The 20,031-nt window shown below is 47.9% G+C and overlaps 1 protein-coding gene across 1 annotated transcript; it reads right to left on the reverse strand.

The window, feature by feature from the left end:
* Positions 1–15,327: 15,327 nt before the first annotated feature.
* On the reverse strand, positions 15,328–16,266 carry LOC306815608 (olfactory receptor 14I1-like; the record flags this gene model as incomplete). Its single annotated transcript, XM_079332180.1, has 1 exon — positions 15,328–16,266. The coding sequence occupies one exon, from the start codon at positions 16,264–16,266 to the stop codon at positions 15,328–15,330; it is 939 nt and encodes a 312-aa protein (XP_079188306.1).
* Positions 16,267–20,031: the final 3,765 nt, after the last annotated feature.

A 20,031-nucleotide genomic window follows, 5' to 3' on the forward strand; every position in this document is an offset into this window, starting at 1 on the left:
TTAGCATACTTTCATTTGTTTCAGGAACATACGCCTCTTCTACTCTTGGCTCTTGCAAGCATGAGATGACGACCCCTTCTACTTTTTCAGCTACGTCTGTATGCGTGCTTTTTAGCAGCAAACCTACTGCACCTATCCTCTATATAGCAACAAACTATCCATCTCTTCCTTCTCTCACATCCTCTAGCTGCAGTAGTATCAATTTTATGAATAGGCTGTTATAGCCTGACCTTGCTAATACATGCAGTTTAGCAGCTAGATTCTTGCCCTGAATCCTCAGACGAGCCATTTTCATGGCCTGCTAATAAGGCCTTAGCTGAGCCATGTCCGTTCCTTGCTTAAACAATTCCTATTTTTTCATTTTGTGCGATAAAAGCTCGGTTCATAGCTGATTCTGCTATGCGTTCCATACTACGCTGCAAACATTGTAAAATGCAAGGAATAAACAAAAGGGCTACCACCAAAATTATTGCCACTATAATAAATTGCTGAAGCAATGAAGTTAACTATGGCCCCAAATGTAAGGACTTCAACCAATCAGTCAATCATAACCCAGTGTTTTTCTGCAAATGATTGGTAAGCTCTTGCAGCCTGCACAGCTGTGCATGAATAGAGACAGAATGATCAGAAAGGTTCATACAGCACATCCCTTCAAAGTCCTCACATCCATGGCCCTGTGCTAAAAGTAAAAAATCTGTTGCTGCTCGGTTTTGTAAGGTAGCATGTCTAACAGAATCAACATCAGTTAATAGCTGGGAAAGAGCTATAGACGTTGCATTGGTCTGTTTTGCTGGTCAGCAGCCAAGCTTATTAAGCTGGCCCAAAGCTCCTGCACTAGCTTTGCCTGCAGTAAAAAGAGATGCTGCAACAATTTGTCCTGTTGACCAAAATTGCACATTATCCTGACAGTCAGGCTTAAAGGCATGAGCTAATCTTTTAGTGCGAAGGTGTTTCCGATGGGCCTGTAAGTTCATTGATGTATTGGGTGCAAGCAAAATAAGCCTTCCTAATGCACATGGACCCCCTCTTAATCTGGATGGTATACCTGGCCAAGCTCTATCTCCACAAATTAAAAATATTCCTGGAGGTAAGGCAATAGGGGTATTTGCAGACACTGAAATGTTGGCAGAGGTATAATTACACCATTGTGAGGCATTCCAATATACTGGGAGGATTGCATTTACCAACACCATGTAATTAAGTCCTGGTTATTGTAAGGACTTACCAGAGTAATTAAAATTCACACAGGCATCTGCTCGAACTGACCTAAGTAATTCCAACTCGTGAGGTTCTAATGCTGCATGCCCCAAGTAAGACACCCATTGATCCCAAGAATCAACGTTTTTTTTTTGGACCTGTAGTGTTGCAGGTTGGAATGTTCCTGGGGCATGGCCAAGTGTCAAGAGGCATACCAACTTACCAGGTGGAAAAAGGATTGCCTGGTGATGCTAAGGACAGGAAGATGGCATCCTGCCCAGTTTTGTTTGCCAGGGTAACCCAGATATTAGTTTTGGATTGTGCTGGGGCCTGTACTGGTACCCACGCCTGTACTGGGAGGATACTAAGAATTATTACTCCCAAGATTAGATTGTTGGTGCCTCCTAATAGCAGCATCCCACTCCTCCTCTCCTATAGTACGGTGTTGTGAAATGGCTATATGTCGAGAACAAATGACCCTGAGTGCTACTGTAGCAAGGTAGCACTTAATCTGTTTGATAGCGTCCAGAAGTTACCAATGTACTAACAGTCGATATCTGTTTTCACGATTATCTAAAACAAGTTCAGCAGCTCCTAGTGAGCGATCCTTAGTTTCATCCTGAGCGTCTCGCTGCCAGCTACCTCTATGGAGGTCCCACCTACACTGCCTGCATACAGGTTGCCACAACTGTGATTGATGTACCCAAAGATTTTGTTTACACCCTGCACAACAGATTAACACCCAAGCACCACTCCCACACCCCTTAACACAGCTTAAACACTGCCTTCGCCCAAGTCCAATACTGTCGCAAACACTTGAGGGATCCTGAAGAGCAAATGTCTCTAAATCAAGAAGGATTGTCCACTCAATCCTCTTCCTTAGAAGGCTCTGGAGTTGAAGCACCAGCGGCTATACTGCTAGATAGTCCCTCAGGCATTCTCTCTCTTGATGTGCCGGGAGTGGAGCTGTTTTCAGTCGTGGTTTGCGTGGCGTTATATCAATCAGTTGCTGTAGTTGTTTTTGTACTAAAAGATGGGCTTGCTCAAGACTTTCCCTTTTTAGCAGCCACTGCTCTATCGGGAAAGTCCAAGTAATGGCCACCATAAAAAGGGCCATTGTCCATGCGTAGCACCAGTCCCATTTGAGCAAGCACATCTCGCCCGATTAATGCCTGCACTCCAGTAGGGAGGTCCATTACTGTCACTACAGTTGATACTGTATTTTGTGCAATAGTAATGGATACTGGTTCACAACTTTTCTGGACCCGTCCTGCTCCACCGACCCCATCAACTGCCTCTAAGCAGTTTTGTAGAGGCTAGGTAGATGGCCAGTGATGCCGGGCAATAATTGTAATGTCCGCACCAGTGTCCAATAAGGCTTGAAGCTGTTTTTCTTGAGGGCCATACCATAAGATAACTTCCACTACTGGATGTTGTTCCATTGTGAGGGTCAGTAGTACCAAGCCTCCTGTAGATCCAAATCCACCAGCTCCTCGCACAGGGCCTTGTGCCTCCTTTACCAGTTGTTGCTGTGGGACCAGCTGAGCTATATGGCTTCCTGGAGGAATACTGATAGGAGGAAAACGTGTATGAGCCACGATCATAATTTCTCCTGTATAGTCCGCATCGATAACTCCAGGTTCCACAGTCAAATCCTGTAAGGTGGTTGAGGATCTGCCTAACAACAAAGCTCCATAAGATTGTCCATTTAACATCAAAGGTCCACACACTCCAGTAGGGATTTTTACCAGCTTTGTATCCTTTAAAACAATGTTTATTGTGTCTGCCAAGTCCAAGCTGAGGCTGCCTCTTGTGGCTGGCCGGAGTTCGCTGGCTGGGAGCAGGGAGGGGCAGCCTGGAATACTTGGGAGGTTTGGGCCACAGTTGGTGTCCTGGCACAGCGTCCCTTTGCTCTCACCCATTCGTTTTTTTGTCCTCCATCTGAAGGCTTCAGTGGAATGAGAGTCCAGCTGACAGTTACGACACCACACATTTGTAATCCAACACTCTCGGTGTATATGGCTGGACTGACCACATCTAAAGAATTGCTGGTTGAACAAGGCTTGCCGACACTCTGGGAGTCAGGAGGTTTTAGTGGTGCCAGTGCAGCAACAAAGGCTTAATTCTGAGACTCCAGCACAGTAGCAAAGGCTTGACTCTGAGACTGCCCCTCTTTTAAGGTTGATGTCAAACTATTTACTGCCTCAACTAACATAGCCTGAGTTCCCTGAGGGAATTTTACTCATACGTTCGAAAAGCTCTACTACTTCCCAATTGCCTGGTAAAGTAGCTGTCACTGGTTTTACCTGGGGATTGCTATTATGAGTAATGCACTCCTTAAGTTGAGCTTCTTGCATAAACAGAGGTACCTCTGATCTTTCTATTGCTGCAGTAAGTTTGTCAACAAAACTAGAAAAGATTTCTGTGGATCTTGTCTAATATTCATATAAGATGGTAATTCCCCTTGTTCTGGTCTAACCTTATTATATGCAGCCTGAGCTAACCTCATTGCCTCTTTTACTACATCTGACCCCAATACAGAGCTTGACTCTCCGGTGTGGCAAATCGACCAATCCCTATAAACTGTTCCAATGTGATCCCGTGAAGCGGATCATCCTGTGCTCTCTGAATAAGTGCAGGATCTTGACAAAGACTCTGGAAATGAACCTGCCACAGCATAAATTGTGAGCTTGTTATAATCAGTTAGAAAATATATTTTACATCTTCTTGCAAGAGTAACCCTGATCCCCAAATATAATTAAGCACTTGCTTTGTTGGTTCCCCATTAATGGCAGCTTCATTAACTGTGCTATGAAGCTGCATTAACAATTTCCAATTTAAAGGAGTTATTGATGCTTCCATTCTATTTTCCCCAGAAAGGGTAAATGCAACTGGAAATGCTTGCCGAGTTACACTCGGCTCCTGTAATTTTGCCACATAATTCCTTTCTCCAGTCGCTATTGCTTCCTTCATGATTTTGCCCCATTCCACTCTACCCTTGATTTTACCTCTGCCTTTTATCATAGGAATGTGCCATTGTTTTTTCTAACTCAGCTGTCTCCTTTGAAGGCAGCTCCTCCTGCTGTGATAGCAGCAGGGGGGCATAGGGCACTGCTTCAGAGACAGATTTAGGAGGCAATAAAACTTGCTGTGTAGTCGGTGCTTGAGGAAGATTGTCTCCTCCAAAAATATACATTCCTGGCTGTGCAGCAGGAGGTTTATTTTGTCCTGTGGTGGAGATCATAGTGGGCAGTTTGCCATCCAAATGCGTAGAGGCAACAGCAGCAATATTTTTCTCTGCCTTATATGCCTCTAAACAATTATGATCCAGTAGGTCTGAGACAACTTTTTTGCTACCTTATCCTTATCTATGACTGGTCTATACAAGCAATCTCCTAGATTTTGTCACTCCTCAATTTTGAAAAAGTCATCTGGGTTGGTAAAAAAGCCCTGTTCTTTAGCATAGTCTAACAGCTTGGGCAAATATATTTAAGATCAAGTTCTACCTTTTGCTTTTCTAAAAAGCATTTAAATAAATCATATGCCGCTGGCTTATCCATATCCCTCCCTTTTTACAAAAGAAGGAAAGGGGCAGTCCAGCAATCTAAGCTGATTGCCTGCTATCGTGCACGCATGGCAGCCTTTGATCGGCGGTGTAACCGGGACGGCGAGCTTCCTTTATTGGGAGCGGCTCAGGCATGGGATCCATTTGTATGCCAGCATACAGAGATCCTTGCCCTCGAAGCGCTGCTACTTGGTGCTTGCCAGCTCGCTTACCTCTGGTGGTGGGTCAGTGCAGAGTGGCAGAGCTTCAAGGTCCCTGTTCTGGATGCCACTTGTGGAGAAGCTTTGGCGAGGGAAATATGCAACCAATCAGTGTGATTGATAAAGCATAGTTCAATTTATTGAAGGTACCATCTACATTTATAATCCAAAATATAATGGCTTAAGCATATTTGGCATAATTTCATTTGTTTCAGGTACATATACTTCTCCTACTATTGGCTCTTGCAAGGGTGAGAAGACCACCCCTTCTACTTTTTTAGCTAAGTCTATATACGTGCTTTTTAGCAGCAAACCTACTGCACCTATCCTCTATATAGCAACAAACTAACCATCTCTTCCTTCTCTCATATATTCTATCTGCAGTAGTATCAATTTTATGAATAGGCTGCTATAGCCTGACCTTTTTAATACGTGCAGTTTAGCAGCTAGATTGTTGCACTGAACCCTCAGACAAGCCATTTTCATGGCCTGCTAATAAGGCCTCAGCTGAGCCATGTCCATTGGTTGCTAACCAAGCATCAACATTTTATTAAATACTTCTCATTATTTCTTTCAGTCAACTCTGACCCTTTCCTTATGTGGAGCTCCACACAGCACTGACTTCTTCTCTCCTCTCTTTAAGTTTCCTTCTGCAAGACAGGTTGACCCCAACCTGTCCCCTATGCTGACACCTAACCCTGTATGCCCCTCACACAGCATCTTACCTTGTCTGTCCCTTACACAACAACATGCCCCTTCCTCCTCACAGCACAGCCTGCAGACTCCATCCCAAACTGCAGCCATCTCTAGGTCTCAAGCTCTAACTGCATCAGAAACTTACCCTTAACTAGTTAGCCCACACTTTTAGAATACCCATCCTCATTGGGCAGGCAAGGCTGTTTTCATTTCCCAGCAATCAGTACAGCTGTAATTCATTGGGAAATATTGCCTTCTGTACTATCCCTACAAACTATCCTCCCACATTGGACACATCAGACACTGCTTTGCCATGGCACAGAGCTGAGGAGAAATTGTGATGTTTATGGAATTATATCATTGTTTTTTTTTTTTTTTTGTTTGCCATGAATAGAAACCTATCTATGCCTCTGAGTCTTACCAGTTCCTGACCCCCAAAGAACACAAACCTGATGAGTTGTGGTTCCCACTGCAGGGGTGGCACTTGCACCTCCCTCCATCCCCAGAGCAAAACTCCCCTGTCCCAGAAAGGGCCTGGCACTGCAGGGATGAAGGAAACAGGACAGGCTGTGGGGATCAGGGGCAGGGCACAGTCAGGAATTTGGGGTGGCTGTGAGCCCAGGGCAGGAGCCAGCCCTTGGCCTTGGGGAACCTCATCCCATTGTCCTGGGCCCATGGCTCCAGCCTGTGCAGATCCCTCTGCAGAGCTTCCTGCCCTGCAGCACAGCCACGCTCCCAGCCAGCCTGGGCTCACCTGGCATCTGACTGAGGGTGCCCTCGATGGCCTCATCCAGATTGGCAAGAAAGAGATTGAACTGCCCTGGCCCCAATCCTGAACCCTGGGGACACCCCTGGATGTGGCTCCATTGGCCAGCACTCCTTGGGCCTGGCCATCCAGCCAGATTTCTACCCAGGGAACAGATGCAGTAGAGCGTGTTGGATCAAGGTATTGTGAGCCCAGAATATTGGCATTAGTGCAGCTGTAGCTGTGCACAAGAGAGCTCTGCAGCCACTTTCTCTCTTTTCCTTCCTCTGGGCATTGGAGGCAGCTCGTGACTTCAGTGTGGGGCTCGTGTGCAAAGAGCAAATCTGGGCAGAATCGGGGCTGGGAGGGTTTGGGGCATCCTGGGATCTGTGCTGGGCACAGGATGTGTTTTCCATTGCTCTGAGACTGTCTGCTGTGGAAAGGGGATGTAATATTCAGTAGAGGAATGATTTTTGTTTTTATGGAGCTGTGCCTTCCCTTGGTTTGTTTGCTCACAATAAATGAACATTCTTCTGTGTCTTGAGCAGTTCCTTCTCCAAGGAAAGCAGGTGGGAGTTGGTGCCATGGAGCTGAAAGCTGCAGGCAGAGACTGGAGTGGAGGGAGCTCAGATTTGCACAAGGCTGCTCTGAGTGTCAGGAGTTGGATAAGGGAAATGGTGGGGTGGGGGTAAGGACAAAGTGTGATTGATGGTCAGCCATAAAGTGTCTTGATTTTCATATTTATTCAGACTGCATTAGGAGGTGCTGGGGATCAATGTCAACTGGAGATTGCTGATATCAGTGTATAAACAGGAAAGGAAAAAATGTGGAAAAGAAAAGATCTTCTCTCATTTTGTTCTTAAATGAAATACGTTACAAATGGAATGAAAGCTTAGACAAGTCCTGCCCTATGCTCAGGTTTCTGGCAGTAACTCTGTTTCAGGTAGCCTGCAGCCCAAATTGCTCTTTCACACAAGTTCTTTACCATGGTGGATTAGGTCTATTCTAAAATGAATTATTTACTGAATGGATTCAACATAAAGAGACAAGAATCTTTAAATTGACTACTTACTGTACAGGATAAACAAAAGAAGTGCAGGTAGATACAAACACAGTGCACATTAAACTTACCTTTATTACAGCTAGTGAAGAAATAGCAGAGATCAGGAGTCAATGTAACTTACCACCATATTGATGAGGGAGTGCACATGGAGCCCTTTCACTCAGCTTCCAGAAAAGAAACCACGAAGATGCATCCAGAACTGGGAGAGAAGCCCTGCCCATTTGCAGGGAGTATGCAGAAGACTTCTGCTTTGTAAAAATTTTGTGCGGTTTTTATTGTTTGTAAAGTGAAGTGTGTGTCACTCAGGAATTCAAGGTTTATCTCCCTTCAGCTGCTCTCAGCAAGATGTTTATGGTCAGCTGGGAATTCCACCTGCCTGGCACCAAAGAGAATTCAGGACAAGACTGATGTCCAGCCTGGGTTATCTCAGCAGTTCCAGAGAGGGGGAAGATGCCCTGAGTGATGGCCCAGCTGATGGACAGAACAGATGAGCTCTGCTGGGCCATAGGGGAAGTCCTGCTGCAGGAACCTCATGGAACCAAGGGTGCGTTGTGACATTGGGATGCCTCATGGAACCAAGGAGACCATGGTGACACCAATGAACCTCATGGAACCAGGGGTCCATTGTGACAGATCAAGGCCTCATGGAACCAAAAAGAGCATTGTGACACCATGGGGCCCCCATGGACCCAAATCTCCACTGTGATAGTCCAGAACCTCATGGAACCAAGGAGCCTTTGTGACACTGCAAGGCCTCAGGGAACCAAGGAGTGCAAAGGCCTCAAACATTGCTTGCAGGGCTCTGCCTTGGGGATGAGGAATTTCCTTGGCAGCACCTTGTGCCGGTATGCAGTGGGGAACCTTAAAAATTTTGGATTGCTTAAAAAAAAATTGAAACCCCCTCTTTGTCTGAGTGTTGTCAGTTCTCAGAAAGTCAGTGTAGAAAGGAAAAAGTAAAGAACCTTTGAAAACTGAAGCACCTAGAGGCATTGAGCTCTATTGAATGTTGTTACTGACAAAGGCTCTCAAGAGACTAATTAAAGAAGGTAACTGGAGGCCATGTTTGCACAAAGTTCTCAGAGACTCCAAGGCAAAAGCAAAACCCAAAGCCCTTTGAAAAACCTGCAGTCCCTGGGAGCATGAAGGAGCCCCAGGGCCATTCCTGACCAAGGCTCCCTAGGGACTGGTCCCAGCAGATCCCTGAGGCCACTGGGATGTGGGGGGATGCTGAGGGCAGCACAAGGGGTGACAGTGCCCAGCCTTGCTGGGGCTGTGCCAGGAGGCCCCAGTGGCTCAGGACAAGGTGTCTCCTCCCAGCCCTTGGTGGCACAGACCCTGCTGTGCCCCAGGGCACCAAGACTTGGCTTCTCTTTGTCCCCACCTGTCATCTCTGCCTCCAGTTCTCTGCTCTGATTGAGGCTTGGGGACACTTTCTCAGTTGTGTCCCTCACCGGGACCCATTAAATCTTTAAGGGACTTTGGAGTTTGATTCTCACTTGGAGTTCTTGAGAGGTTTCCTAAGAAACCATGGCTCTGCCTTGATTTCCCTCTGGTCTGGTGTAGTTCATTAGAAATATTTCCTATAATAGTTATGGAAAAACACTTCAAAGTGTTTCTTAAAAATATCCATTCCTATTTTAAATGATGGATTTTATTACTGTTCTCTTTAAGCAGAGGTGATTGCAGCATTCTGTGATTGATATTGATCCAGAGTTTCTCCTCAGGAGGTCTGGCCTGCTCAGAGAAGCTGTGCCTTGAGGTCTGAGCCCGTGTGGACAACCTTGCTCCACATTCCCCAACCCCATCCTGTCTGTCCTGACTCACCTGGGACCTGCTGTGCTTGGAGAACTGCCTCCACACCAGCAAACAGGGTTTTCTCCCCTTTGTTTTACTTTTGAAGCAATCTAAAACACCTGATTTTCCCCTGTGAAAACAGACACACTTGTCAGGTGTGTGCCAGCCCAAGGTGCCACCAAGGAGGTTCAGGCCGGGCACCGGGGCCTCAGGGGTGGTGCCTGGAGTCGGCGCCATTTTTCCTTTGTGCCTCTAACTCCCAGCATGCCTTGCAGCCCCATAGAGCCCCATTGGAGCCGGGACTACAATACCCATCATGCCCCACGCTCCACAGAACCCCGGTATCCCCCCCATATGTCCAATAGATGTCCTCCAGAAACTCCAAGGATCCCTAAGTGTCCCCTCAGCGCCCATTCGCGTACCCCCAAAAACGTCCCAGAATCCCCTGAATGCTCCCAAGTGCACAGATGCCCGTTACAGCCACTTCTGGGAATTCATCTGCTGCTATCCCCCGTGTGCTCAGAGCACCTTATAACACAGTCCCGTGCCTAAAACTCCTGCTGTGTCCCGTGCCCTAAAGTGCCTGGTTAGAGCTCTCCAAGCTCCCCCCAAGTGCTCCCGAACTGTAAACATTCCTCCCTGAGAACCTGAAGTTGCTGTTCAGAGGTAAAAGTGTCCCCCAAGTGCCCTCCCAGACCTTGCAAATGCTCCACTAGAATCACTTCCGGGACTACAGTTCCCATCATGCTTTCTGGTGCCATAGAATGCTATTCAAGTAATGACTTCATCTCCCATGATGCCCCATGCTTCACCGAGAGATACTGCAGCTGCACCTGGAATAACCATGATGCACTGCAGCCCCATTAAACTGTATTATACCTACTCCTACAACTCCCATCATGCCCTGCACCCCGGAGAACCCCCTTACAGACCCCCATGCGCCACTTCACAGCCCAGACTTTCCCTCAGGATCCCTAAGTTCATTTTTAGTGCCAACTCAATGCCCCCAAGTGTCCTCCTGTCCCTCAAAATTCTTCCCCCAGACCCAAAACTGCCCAAAATGTGCCCCAGAAATGTCTCCCTAGACCCCGAAGTTCCCACCCTGAATCTGTCTGAAACAAAAAGATATTAAAAAAAAAAAAAACAAACTAAAACATTATGAATTATCCTAAAAAGGGAGAAATAAATAACCAACAGAGTTTAATTAATGAAGGGATTTGTATTACATAAAAGCAATGACCAATAATTTTTTTGGTTGCTAATAATATATTTTTATTACAAATATAAAAATTTGGTCTAAAAATATAGAATAACAATATTACAAATAAGGAAAATTAATTTTAATTTTAAAATTAAATAACATTTCTATTACAAAGAGAAATTAATGATGTTTTTTATATTTTGGGTTGTCAGCACCAGGTGGGAGACATCATGATATGGTGATGATGGGAGTGAGGAGCAGGTTGTCCAAACAGGGTCAGCCTGCAAAGGGGCTCATTCTTCAATGTGCCCAGACCTCCTAAGGAGACATTCTGCATCAAGGTCACTTGGGAAATGCTTCTATCACTTCGCCTCTAAACTGAAAAATTGAAAAACATTCCCTTGAGTAAAGTCATGATGCACTTTCAAATCTTCCTTCTTAGGAAAACTCCAAAATGTCTCCAAGCATCTGCACAAGCCCTTGGGACTTGAAGACAATTGAAGAAATGCAAAGAGCTCCTGGAATCTTTCTGTATTTTAATGATCCCCAAAATTGTTATGAATGGAGTCTTCAATTGTTCAGTTAATCAAACAACAAATATAAATTTAGCAGTAATTTATTAATAATAGCAGTAATTGTATATAAACAAATTCAATCAAAGTATATTTGTTTTGTATAGTTAAGTAAATACAAAATTTGGCAGTGAGTATTTTAGTGTAATTGAGGTTTGGTTCCAATAAAGCATAAACAAAACCAACCAGGGGTACAGGGTCGGCCCTTCCTCTCAGACCATGCCAACTGAATCAAGCTAAAATCTCACTTATATAGTTTACTAATACATATTTATACAGAATATTCTGGAAAGCTCCTCCTCATTTCTATTACAAAAAATCTCCATCACTATGTTGTGTTGCTCGTGCTTCAACAATGGTCGAGGGTCTCTCCTCCTTTGGGGATATTGTTTCTGATTAAGGCTCTGGGTCTTCCTCAGTGTTCACTAGTTGACCTCTCAGATAGAGCAGGCCTACTGAGCTTAGAGTTATATAATTAAGCCGATATTCCAATAACAAGCCAAGTGTCTAATGTTTGGAATCATCCCAATTTGGCTCAATTCAAGGTCAAAAGTTTTATTTCTAGATGCTGTTTTTAGACCTATACCCTTACTATCTCTACTCCCACCAAACAACTGGAGAATGATACCATCTGCTTTGATTAACCTTCTGTTATCTTTTATGCATTGGAACAATTAAGTACAATTTTTCCATTGCTACAAAGCAACAATTTTGCTAATATAATTACAATTTAATTAGCAGGAATCATATTTATAAGAGGGCAGATTTGGGGCTGAGTCCAGGAGCCCCAGGCACTGAGAGAATGTTGGAGAATCTGCTCAAGGAGGCAGAAGCAAAACTCCAAGTCCCTCGGAGCACCACTGGCCCCACTGAGGGCAGGGACTGCCAAAGGCTCCCCAGGGACTGGTGAGAGCAGATCCTTGAGGGCAGCATTGCAGGAGCCCAAGGCTGTGAGCAGGAACTGCAATGCTGAGCAAGGCCTGGGCTAGTTGGAGGCAGCAGAAAGGCCAAGGGCTGAGCCCAGGCCTGGCCCAGCAGGGCCTGTTCCTCACGGGTGGCTCGGGGCTGTTCCTGGGGCACTGGGATGGGAGGGGCAGCAAGGACAAATGGCATCACCCTGCAAGCCCTGCCAGCCTACTCAGGGAGGGCCGAGGCAGCAGCAAAGTGCAGCCCCTGCAAGGAAAGTTCCTCCTGTGGGGCTCCAGAGATGCTGCCCAGCCCAGGACACAAAGGCCTGGGTGCCTCTGGCCCTGCCAGCCCTGCCCAGCCCTTGGCCATCTCTCCTGCAGCCTGTGCCCCTGTGCGTGCTGCTCCTCTGCCCTGGCGCCTGCACACGCCCATCTCTCTGTCCCCCCAGCATTTCTCAGCCCAGCATTGCTGTGCCCTCCCTGGGCTCCCTGCACCCAGCGCTGCCGGCTCCTGGCACACAGAGCCATGGCATGGCCCACCCTCAGCTGGGACACCTGGGCCACCAACATTCTGCCCTGGCAGGGACTGTGCTGTTTCCTCACCTCCAGGCTGAACTTTCCAGGCTGCACCTTGGGGAGTTTTCCTTCCTTTGCACTGCCAAGGAAAGCTCTGTGTCCTGCTGTTCAGAAACAGAGAAGGGCTGGTGGGAGATGTGGTGATCAGAGGCAGTTTGGGGTACAGTGTCCATGAAATGATTGAGTTTTTCAATATTCTGTAAAAGAAGGAGGGGCATCAACGAAACTTCCACTCTGGAATTATGGAGGGTAGTCTTTGGACTATTCAAGATGCAGATTTAGAGAATCAGGTATTGATTTTTTTAAGGGAAACAGTCTTTAAAAACAAGCTGTTGCAGGAAGGATGGAGACACTTCAAGAAAGAAATCTTGAGGGAGCAGAAACAGCCTGTCCCATGTGCCAAAAGTCAGCTAGCAAGGAAAATAACTGGTCTGGCTAGGCATGGAGTTTTTTCCAGGGACTCAGGGAGAAAAGAAGCTTCATCACTTTTGGACTGAGGGGCAGGCAACTAAGGAAATGTTTAAGGATGTTGCTAGGTCATGCAGAAATGTAATTAGAGAGCTGAAACCTCAATTAGGACTTAACCAGATCACTTCTGTGAAGGATAATAAAAAATGTTTTATCTATACATTAATGGGAAAAGGATGGCCAAAGAGAATTTCCATTCCTTATTGGAGGGAATATGGTTACCAAAGATGAGGTAAAATCTGAGAAACTTAACTCCTACTTAACTCAGTTTTCAACAATAAGACAAGTTGTCCTTAGGACAAGCATTCTCCTGAGGGGACAGATGGGGACAGAGAGCAAAACAGACCCCCTATAATCCAGGAGGAAGCAGCTGGGGAACCTGCTGAGCCACTCAGATGCTCACAGGTGTCTCTGGGACCAGAAGGGATCCATACTAGGGGGATGAGGGAGGTACTGGATGACCTCGCCAATCTGCTCTCCATCATCTACCATCTGCCTGGCTCACCAGGGAAGTCCCAGAGGACTGGAGGTGCCAATGTGAGCCCATCCCCAAGAAGGGCTGGAAGGAGGATCAGGGGAACTGCAGGCCTGTCAGCCTGACCTCAGTGCCCAGCAAGGTGATGGAACAGATCACCTTGAATGCCATCACAGGGCACCTACAGGATGGCTGAGGGATCAGAGCCAGCCACTGTGGATTTCAATATCTGCATTGATGATCTGGATGAGGGCACTGATTGCACCATCAGCAAACGTGCAGATGACACCAAGCTGGGTGTGAGTGTGTATCTGCTGGAGGGTAGGAAGGCTCTGCAGAGGGATCTGAACAAGCTGGATCCAGGGCCCAAATCCAACCAGGTGAGGTTTAACAAGACCAAATGCTGGGTCCTGTACTTTGGCCACAACAACACCTGCAGTCCTACAGGCTGGAGATAGAGTGGCTGGACAGTGACCAGGCAGGAAGGGAGATGGAGGCACTGATGGACAGCAGGCTGGACATGAGCCAGCAGTGTACCCAGGAGGCCAAGAAGACCAATGTCTCTGGCCTGGGTCAGGAATGTTGTTGCCAGCAGGACCAGGGCAGTGATTCTTCCCCTATGCTCAGCACTGGTTGGGCAGCACATTGAGTGCTGTGTCCAGTTCTGGGCCCTCCAATTTCAGGAGGACATGGAGGCGCTGGAGTGTGTCCAGACAAGGGCAACAAGACTAGTGAGGGGTCTGGAACACAGGTTTTGTGAGGAGTGGCTGAGGGAGCTGGGGTTGTTTATCCTGGAGAAGAGGAGGTTCACGGGGCACAAGGTGGTGTCAGAACACAGATTGGACTTGATGCTCTCCCAGATCTTTTCCAGCCTGGCTGATTTCGTGATTGTCTGAAACTGCCCTTGGAGCAGTTTCAGGACGAACCCTGGACCTCCTCTTCAGAAGGTCCAGCAGCCCAGGTCCCTCACCTTCTCCACACAGCCCCAAAGCCCATCCTGTCAGTCCTGCAGAGCCTCTCCAGCCCCTCCTCACTGCCCAGAAAAGGGGCCCCCACACCCAGACACACCAGCCAAGATGTGCCCCTCTGGCCGCCCCACTTGCCTCTGCCAAGAGAGCAGCACAAGGCACTGCAGGACCCTGCAGACAATTCCTGAAACACTTATAGGATGATTCTGCTCCCCAAGGGATTTTCCATGGTGCCAACTCAGGAAGTGAAGTGGGGAGGGGCACAAGAGATGAAAGGGCATGCTGCGATGGACTGTTTGCAGGGGAGGGAAAAGGGCTTGGCAAGAGGAAGAAATTTTTACAAGGAATAATAAGAAATCAAAGCTGAAGCAAAGGAAATTATCAGGGCTGTTTGGTGGCAACTGTCACGCATCCCTGGCTCTAAGCAACAATATCTGCAGTGGGACAGGAAACTCACAGCTCATGGGAACAGACTTTCAGAGGCCTCCACAAAAAACCTATGTTGCTTCCCCAACCGTACCCCAGCCCTCTCTGGCCCCAGGGTCTGATGGACTTTGTGCTCACTCAGCTCCATCTCCTCACAGCAGCACCATGCTGTATCAGCACTGATTTGCCCCAAGCTCTGCACACAGACATTGCTTCTGCTGCTTCAGAGAAGGAAACAAAAGGGACATCTCTGGGGAAAACTTTGCTGAGGGATCTTTTAGTTAATTTAAACCCACTGAGGCAGCTCCTCATTGACAGAGTTTGTGGTCATAGGGAAGGTGGAGAAAAAGCAGGAAATGGCACAAAGGATGACATTTTTGTGGACAATATTAAAAAAGGTAGATCAAAGGAAAAAAAGCTTCAAATTGAAACCAACAAGAAGTATCAAAGATTACTTTTATTACAAGTGATACTCAGAATTTTCCAATTTGAAAGCAGCCAGTCATCAGTGTCCACACTGCAGCTTTGAGTTCCTGATTCCTCAGGCTGTAGATGAGGGGGTTCAGGGCTGGAGGCACCACTGAGTACAGAACTGAGAGTGACAGATCCATGGATGGGGAGGACATAGAGGGAGGCTTCAGGTTGGCAAATGTGGCAGTGCTGAGAAACATGGAGACCACAATCAGGTGAGGGAGGCAGGTGGAAAAGGCTTTGTGCCGTCCCTGCTCAGAGGGGATCCTCAGTACAGCCCTGAAGATCTGCACATTGGAGAAAACAATGAACACAAAACATCCGAGTGCTAAACAGACACTAACAGCAAGAAGCCCAAGTTCTCTGAGATAGGATTTAGAGCAGGAGAGCTTGAGGATGTGTGGGATTTCACAGAAGAACTGGCCCAGGGCATTGCCATGGCACAAGGGCAGGGAAAATGTATTGGCTGTGTGCAGCAGTGAATAGAGAAAGGCGCTGGCCCAAGCAGCTGCTGCCATGTGGGCACAAGCTCTGCTGCCCAGGAGGGTCCCGTAGTGCAGGGGTTTGCAGATGGACACGTAGCAGTCGTAGCACATGATGGTCAGGAGGGAAAATTCTGCTGAAATGAAAAAGACAAAGAAAAACACCTGTGCAGCACATCCTGAGTAGGAGATGTTCCTGGTGTCCCAGAGGGAATTGTGCATGGCTTTGGGCACAGTGGTGCAGATGCAGCCCAGGTCAGTGAGGGCCAGGTTGAGCAGAAAGAAGAACATGGGGGTGTGCAGGTGGTGGCCGCAGGCTACGGCGCTGATGATGAGGCCGTTGGCCAGGAGGGCAGCCAGGGAGATGCCCAGGAAGAGGCAGAAGTGCAGGAGCTGCAGCTGTCTTTTGTCTGCCAATGGCAGCAGGAGGAAGTGGCTGATGGAGCTGCTGTTGGACATTTCTGCCATATGGGCATGGTGGACCACTGAAAGCAGACATTGACAAGCTGGAAAAGATTTTCTTGAGTCAATTCTGTGCAATTTTATTACGAATCCTCTCAAAACTACTTCCTGTGGAGGATCTTCAGTAATTTTTTTTTTTTTTTTTTAATATCCATTTTGAACTGCTGAGTTACTGCCTCTTCTTCAGCATTGCTCTCAGCCTGAACAGTGGGGAGTCTAGAGGGAAAACAGGGCTCCTGTGCCCCATTGCAGTCACACCTGCTGTACCCACACAGTTGGCCTGTGCTCATTACACCCCCCACTATTCACGGTGATCAAAATTACAGTGTGCTGGAAAAACAAAGTGGATTCTTTGAAGGCTCCAGTTTCAAAGTCAATTTTCCTAAACCTTTCTCTCTTTCCCTGTGCGGCTGGACTTGAAAGGATATCCAGGGCTGTTCTGGCTCTTTGCTGCCTGGAGCTGTGCCTATTAGGAGCTGTTTCTCTGTAGCCAAGACCTGATATCCCTGTATCCCTGTACCCCTGCCAGAGCCCAGCCCAACCTGTGGGCTCAGTTCTGCCCTGCACACCCCTCCCAGCACAGGGCACGGCCCTGGGGAATCTCCGTGCCAGCAGGGCCTTAAGGGCAGCTCACACAAACTGAGATGTAGCAAGCCCAGGTGCTGCTGCTGCTGTCTGTAGGCAGAGGAGGGTGAGGAGGCACTTTGTGAGGGAGATGTGAGGCAGATCTGCTGATGCCCAGTGGGACAGTGCAGGAGTCTCAGTGACACAGACACACCTGACAACCTCTTTCCATTGCCTTGAAGAGAAAGCTGAGAGCAGCCCTGGCCATGCAGCACCATCTCCACAGCAGGAGGAATCTGCCCTGATGGGGGTGGCTCCTTCCACATCCAACTTCTCCCCACAATCCATGGGGAGCAGCCAGGCAGGCGGAGAGCTGCCCTTGGGATGTGGCACATGCCCTGGGCTGGCCAAGAGCCCTGAGGGCTGCAGGAGCTGCTCTGCAGAAGCCCTGGGCAGTCCCAAGCAACCCCAGCTTCAGCCCCTGCAGCCGTTCCTGGCAGCAGGAGCTGTCCTGCCCTGTCCCTCTGACGGTGCCCAGGGCAGCCCCGCTCTGCAGCACATCCTCCTCCTCCTGTGCCTCAGAGAAACTGGGAGAGTCCTTTTGACACATCTACCAGGCTGTGGGCTGTGCTGGCTCAGATCCCTCCAGGAGCACAGGGAACATTCCCCTGCAGCCACAGACTCACCCTCTCCGGGGCTGTTAAGATGTTTCCCCAAGTGAAGTCTCAGCTCAGTGTCTTCCCAATCCTGATTTCTTTTAGCCTGTCGTTGCTTGGCTCCTGTCCCCTCAGTGCCTGCAGGCAGTGCCTTCAGCCCTGCTGGGCTGGGACAGGAGCTGCTCCTCAGCAGAAATGTCTTTTTGAAGCTTTTCCTGCTTGCCATTATCTCCCTCTGTGCCACGAGACACAAGACAATGACTTTGATGACCCTCTCAGGAGTTTGTTCTTTTTAAAATTAGATTCAGTCCCTGAGAGAATGTTTTTCAAAAATCCTCTCAAGAACTCAAAATTAAATTGAAACTCCAAAGTTTCTTGAACTTTTAATGGGTCTCACTGAGAGACAAGACCGAGAAAGTTCCCTAAGGTACCAGATAGAGCAGAACAATGGAGGCACTGGTGACAGGGTAGAACAAGGAAAGTAAAGGTGTCTCTGACGCTGAACAAATCTGGATGTGTTTCAGGAATGCAAAGAGCCTTGGCTGAGCCCCAGCCCCTGGCATGGCAGATCCTGTCCCTCCCTCATTGCTCAGGGCTCTTCCCAGGCCACTGGGCTCTGGGGATGTGCAATGCCAAGGGCAGGACCATGGGGCAGCCCCTGCCAGGCTGCTGAGCAGGGACAAGGAGGCAATGAGGCCCCAGCACAGCAAGGCTCACTTGTCTCCTGCTGGCCTCAGGCCCAGGGCCAGCAGCCATGACCCAAGTGCTGCAGCAGTTGGCTCTGGCAGGGCCTTTCAGCTGCTGCCCATCCCTGTGCCCTCTGCAGCCCCGGCTGTCCTACAGTGTCCATGCCCTGCACCTCTGTCCCTGCAGGCTGTTGTCATCCCCTGGCTGCCCCACCTCACTGGCCCTTCCTTTGCTGACAGCTCTGTGTCCTGCCTGCCTCTGCCTGGACACACTAAGCCTTGGGCTGCTACAGAGTCCTTTTGGGGAACGTGTTGCACCACAGCCCTTCTTGGAGAGAGAAATTCTTTTCTCCTTGTGTTCAGTGAGGACTGCCTCAGCTGTTCATGGCATCAATCCTTTCTTTCTCTGCTTTCCACTAAGTCAAAATGATCCACTATCTCTGAAATGGCCCTTCAATCCCTCCCAGAGTTCTCATCTGCTGTCCTCAGTCCCCACTCCACTGAGCACTGAGTTCATTTCTCCCTATACTATATAGTATAGGTCATTTGATTGAGGCCTCCAAACACCACCTCTGGGAAGATCTCTGGGCCCTCTCCAAGGTTTTTTTAAATTAAGACATCTAGTTCATAGTGTAAGGAGATCACCAGAGGAACAAGCCTCGTCACACCTCTCTCTTCTGGCTACATTTGTCTGGGAACAACCCTTGAATAGGTTGAATTTTGGCTCAGTGCTATAAGGCAGGAGAGAGCAAGCTCTGAGGAAGATAAGGGCAGGCAGACTAGGTGGAAATGGCAGCTTTTGTCTGGGAGCAATCCCTGTATATTAGGAATTCTGAAGGGGGAATCCCATTTTGGCCATGGATGCTTGAATGAGAAGAGAGGTTCTTTTCCATTTGAAGGAAATCCAGACCCCCAGTGTTTCAGGGGAACATGACAAGAACATGGCAATGGGCATGCCAGGGGCAGTTGGACCATTCAGGCGAAGACAACCAGCCCTGTTTTCTGTTCTCTTGTTTCCATGGGGCCCAGCAGAATCACAATGGTAATATCATATTGGATTCTTGGTTTCATGAGTTCCAGGTGTGTGACACTGGCCTCTTGTTTCCATGGGGCTCTACAGTGTCACAATGGTCCCTTTTTTCCATGAGGCCTTGCAGTGTCTCAGGGGTCTCCTTGGTGTCACAGTATCGCAATGGACCCTTGGTTCCATTGGGACTCACAATATCAGAAGGGTCTCCTTGGTTCCACAGGACCCTGCAGAGCCCCATGACTCAACAAGGCCCCCAGGATGTCATCATGGTCTCCAGGATTCCATAAGACCTGGCAATGTCACAACGGACCTTCTGTTCCATAGGGTCTGGCACTGTATATGAATCCTTAGTTTCATGGGGTCCTGTAGTGTCACAATGGACTCCTTGGTTCCATAGTGCCACACAGAGACACAATCACCTCTTGGCCCAACAAGACCCCATTGTGTCACCATGGTTCCTTGCTTCCATGAGACCTTGCAGTGTCACAATGGACTCCTTAGTTCCATAGGGCCACAAAGTGTCACAGTTGCCCCTTAGTTCAGTGAGGCCTGTGATGCCTTCAGATTTTTGCCTTTATATTTTTCAAATCCTGTACTGCATTAGTGCATAACTCTGAACTCCATATAAAGTGTTAGTTAACTATCTTCACACTTTGGTCAGACAAAACAATTCCTCTGAAACTCAAGGAGAGCCTCAGACTCTGAAAAGTATAAACAAAAGTGGGGGAATAAGGCTTCATTACTTGAAGCTGTAATTGGAGGATTAAGTCCTGATATGTTAGTTTATCAAATTTATAATTTCTCAAAAATGTCGTCACCACTACCA

This window comes from Erithacus rubecula, assembly GCF_903797595.1.
Source record: "Erithacus rubecula genome assembly, contig: scaffold_169_arrow_ctg1, whole genome shotgun sequence".
Taxonomy (NCBI): domain Eukaryota; kingdom Metazoa; phylum Chordata; class Aves; order Passeriformes; family Muscicapidae; genus Erithacus; species Erithacus rubecula.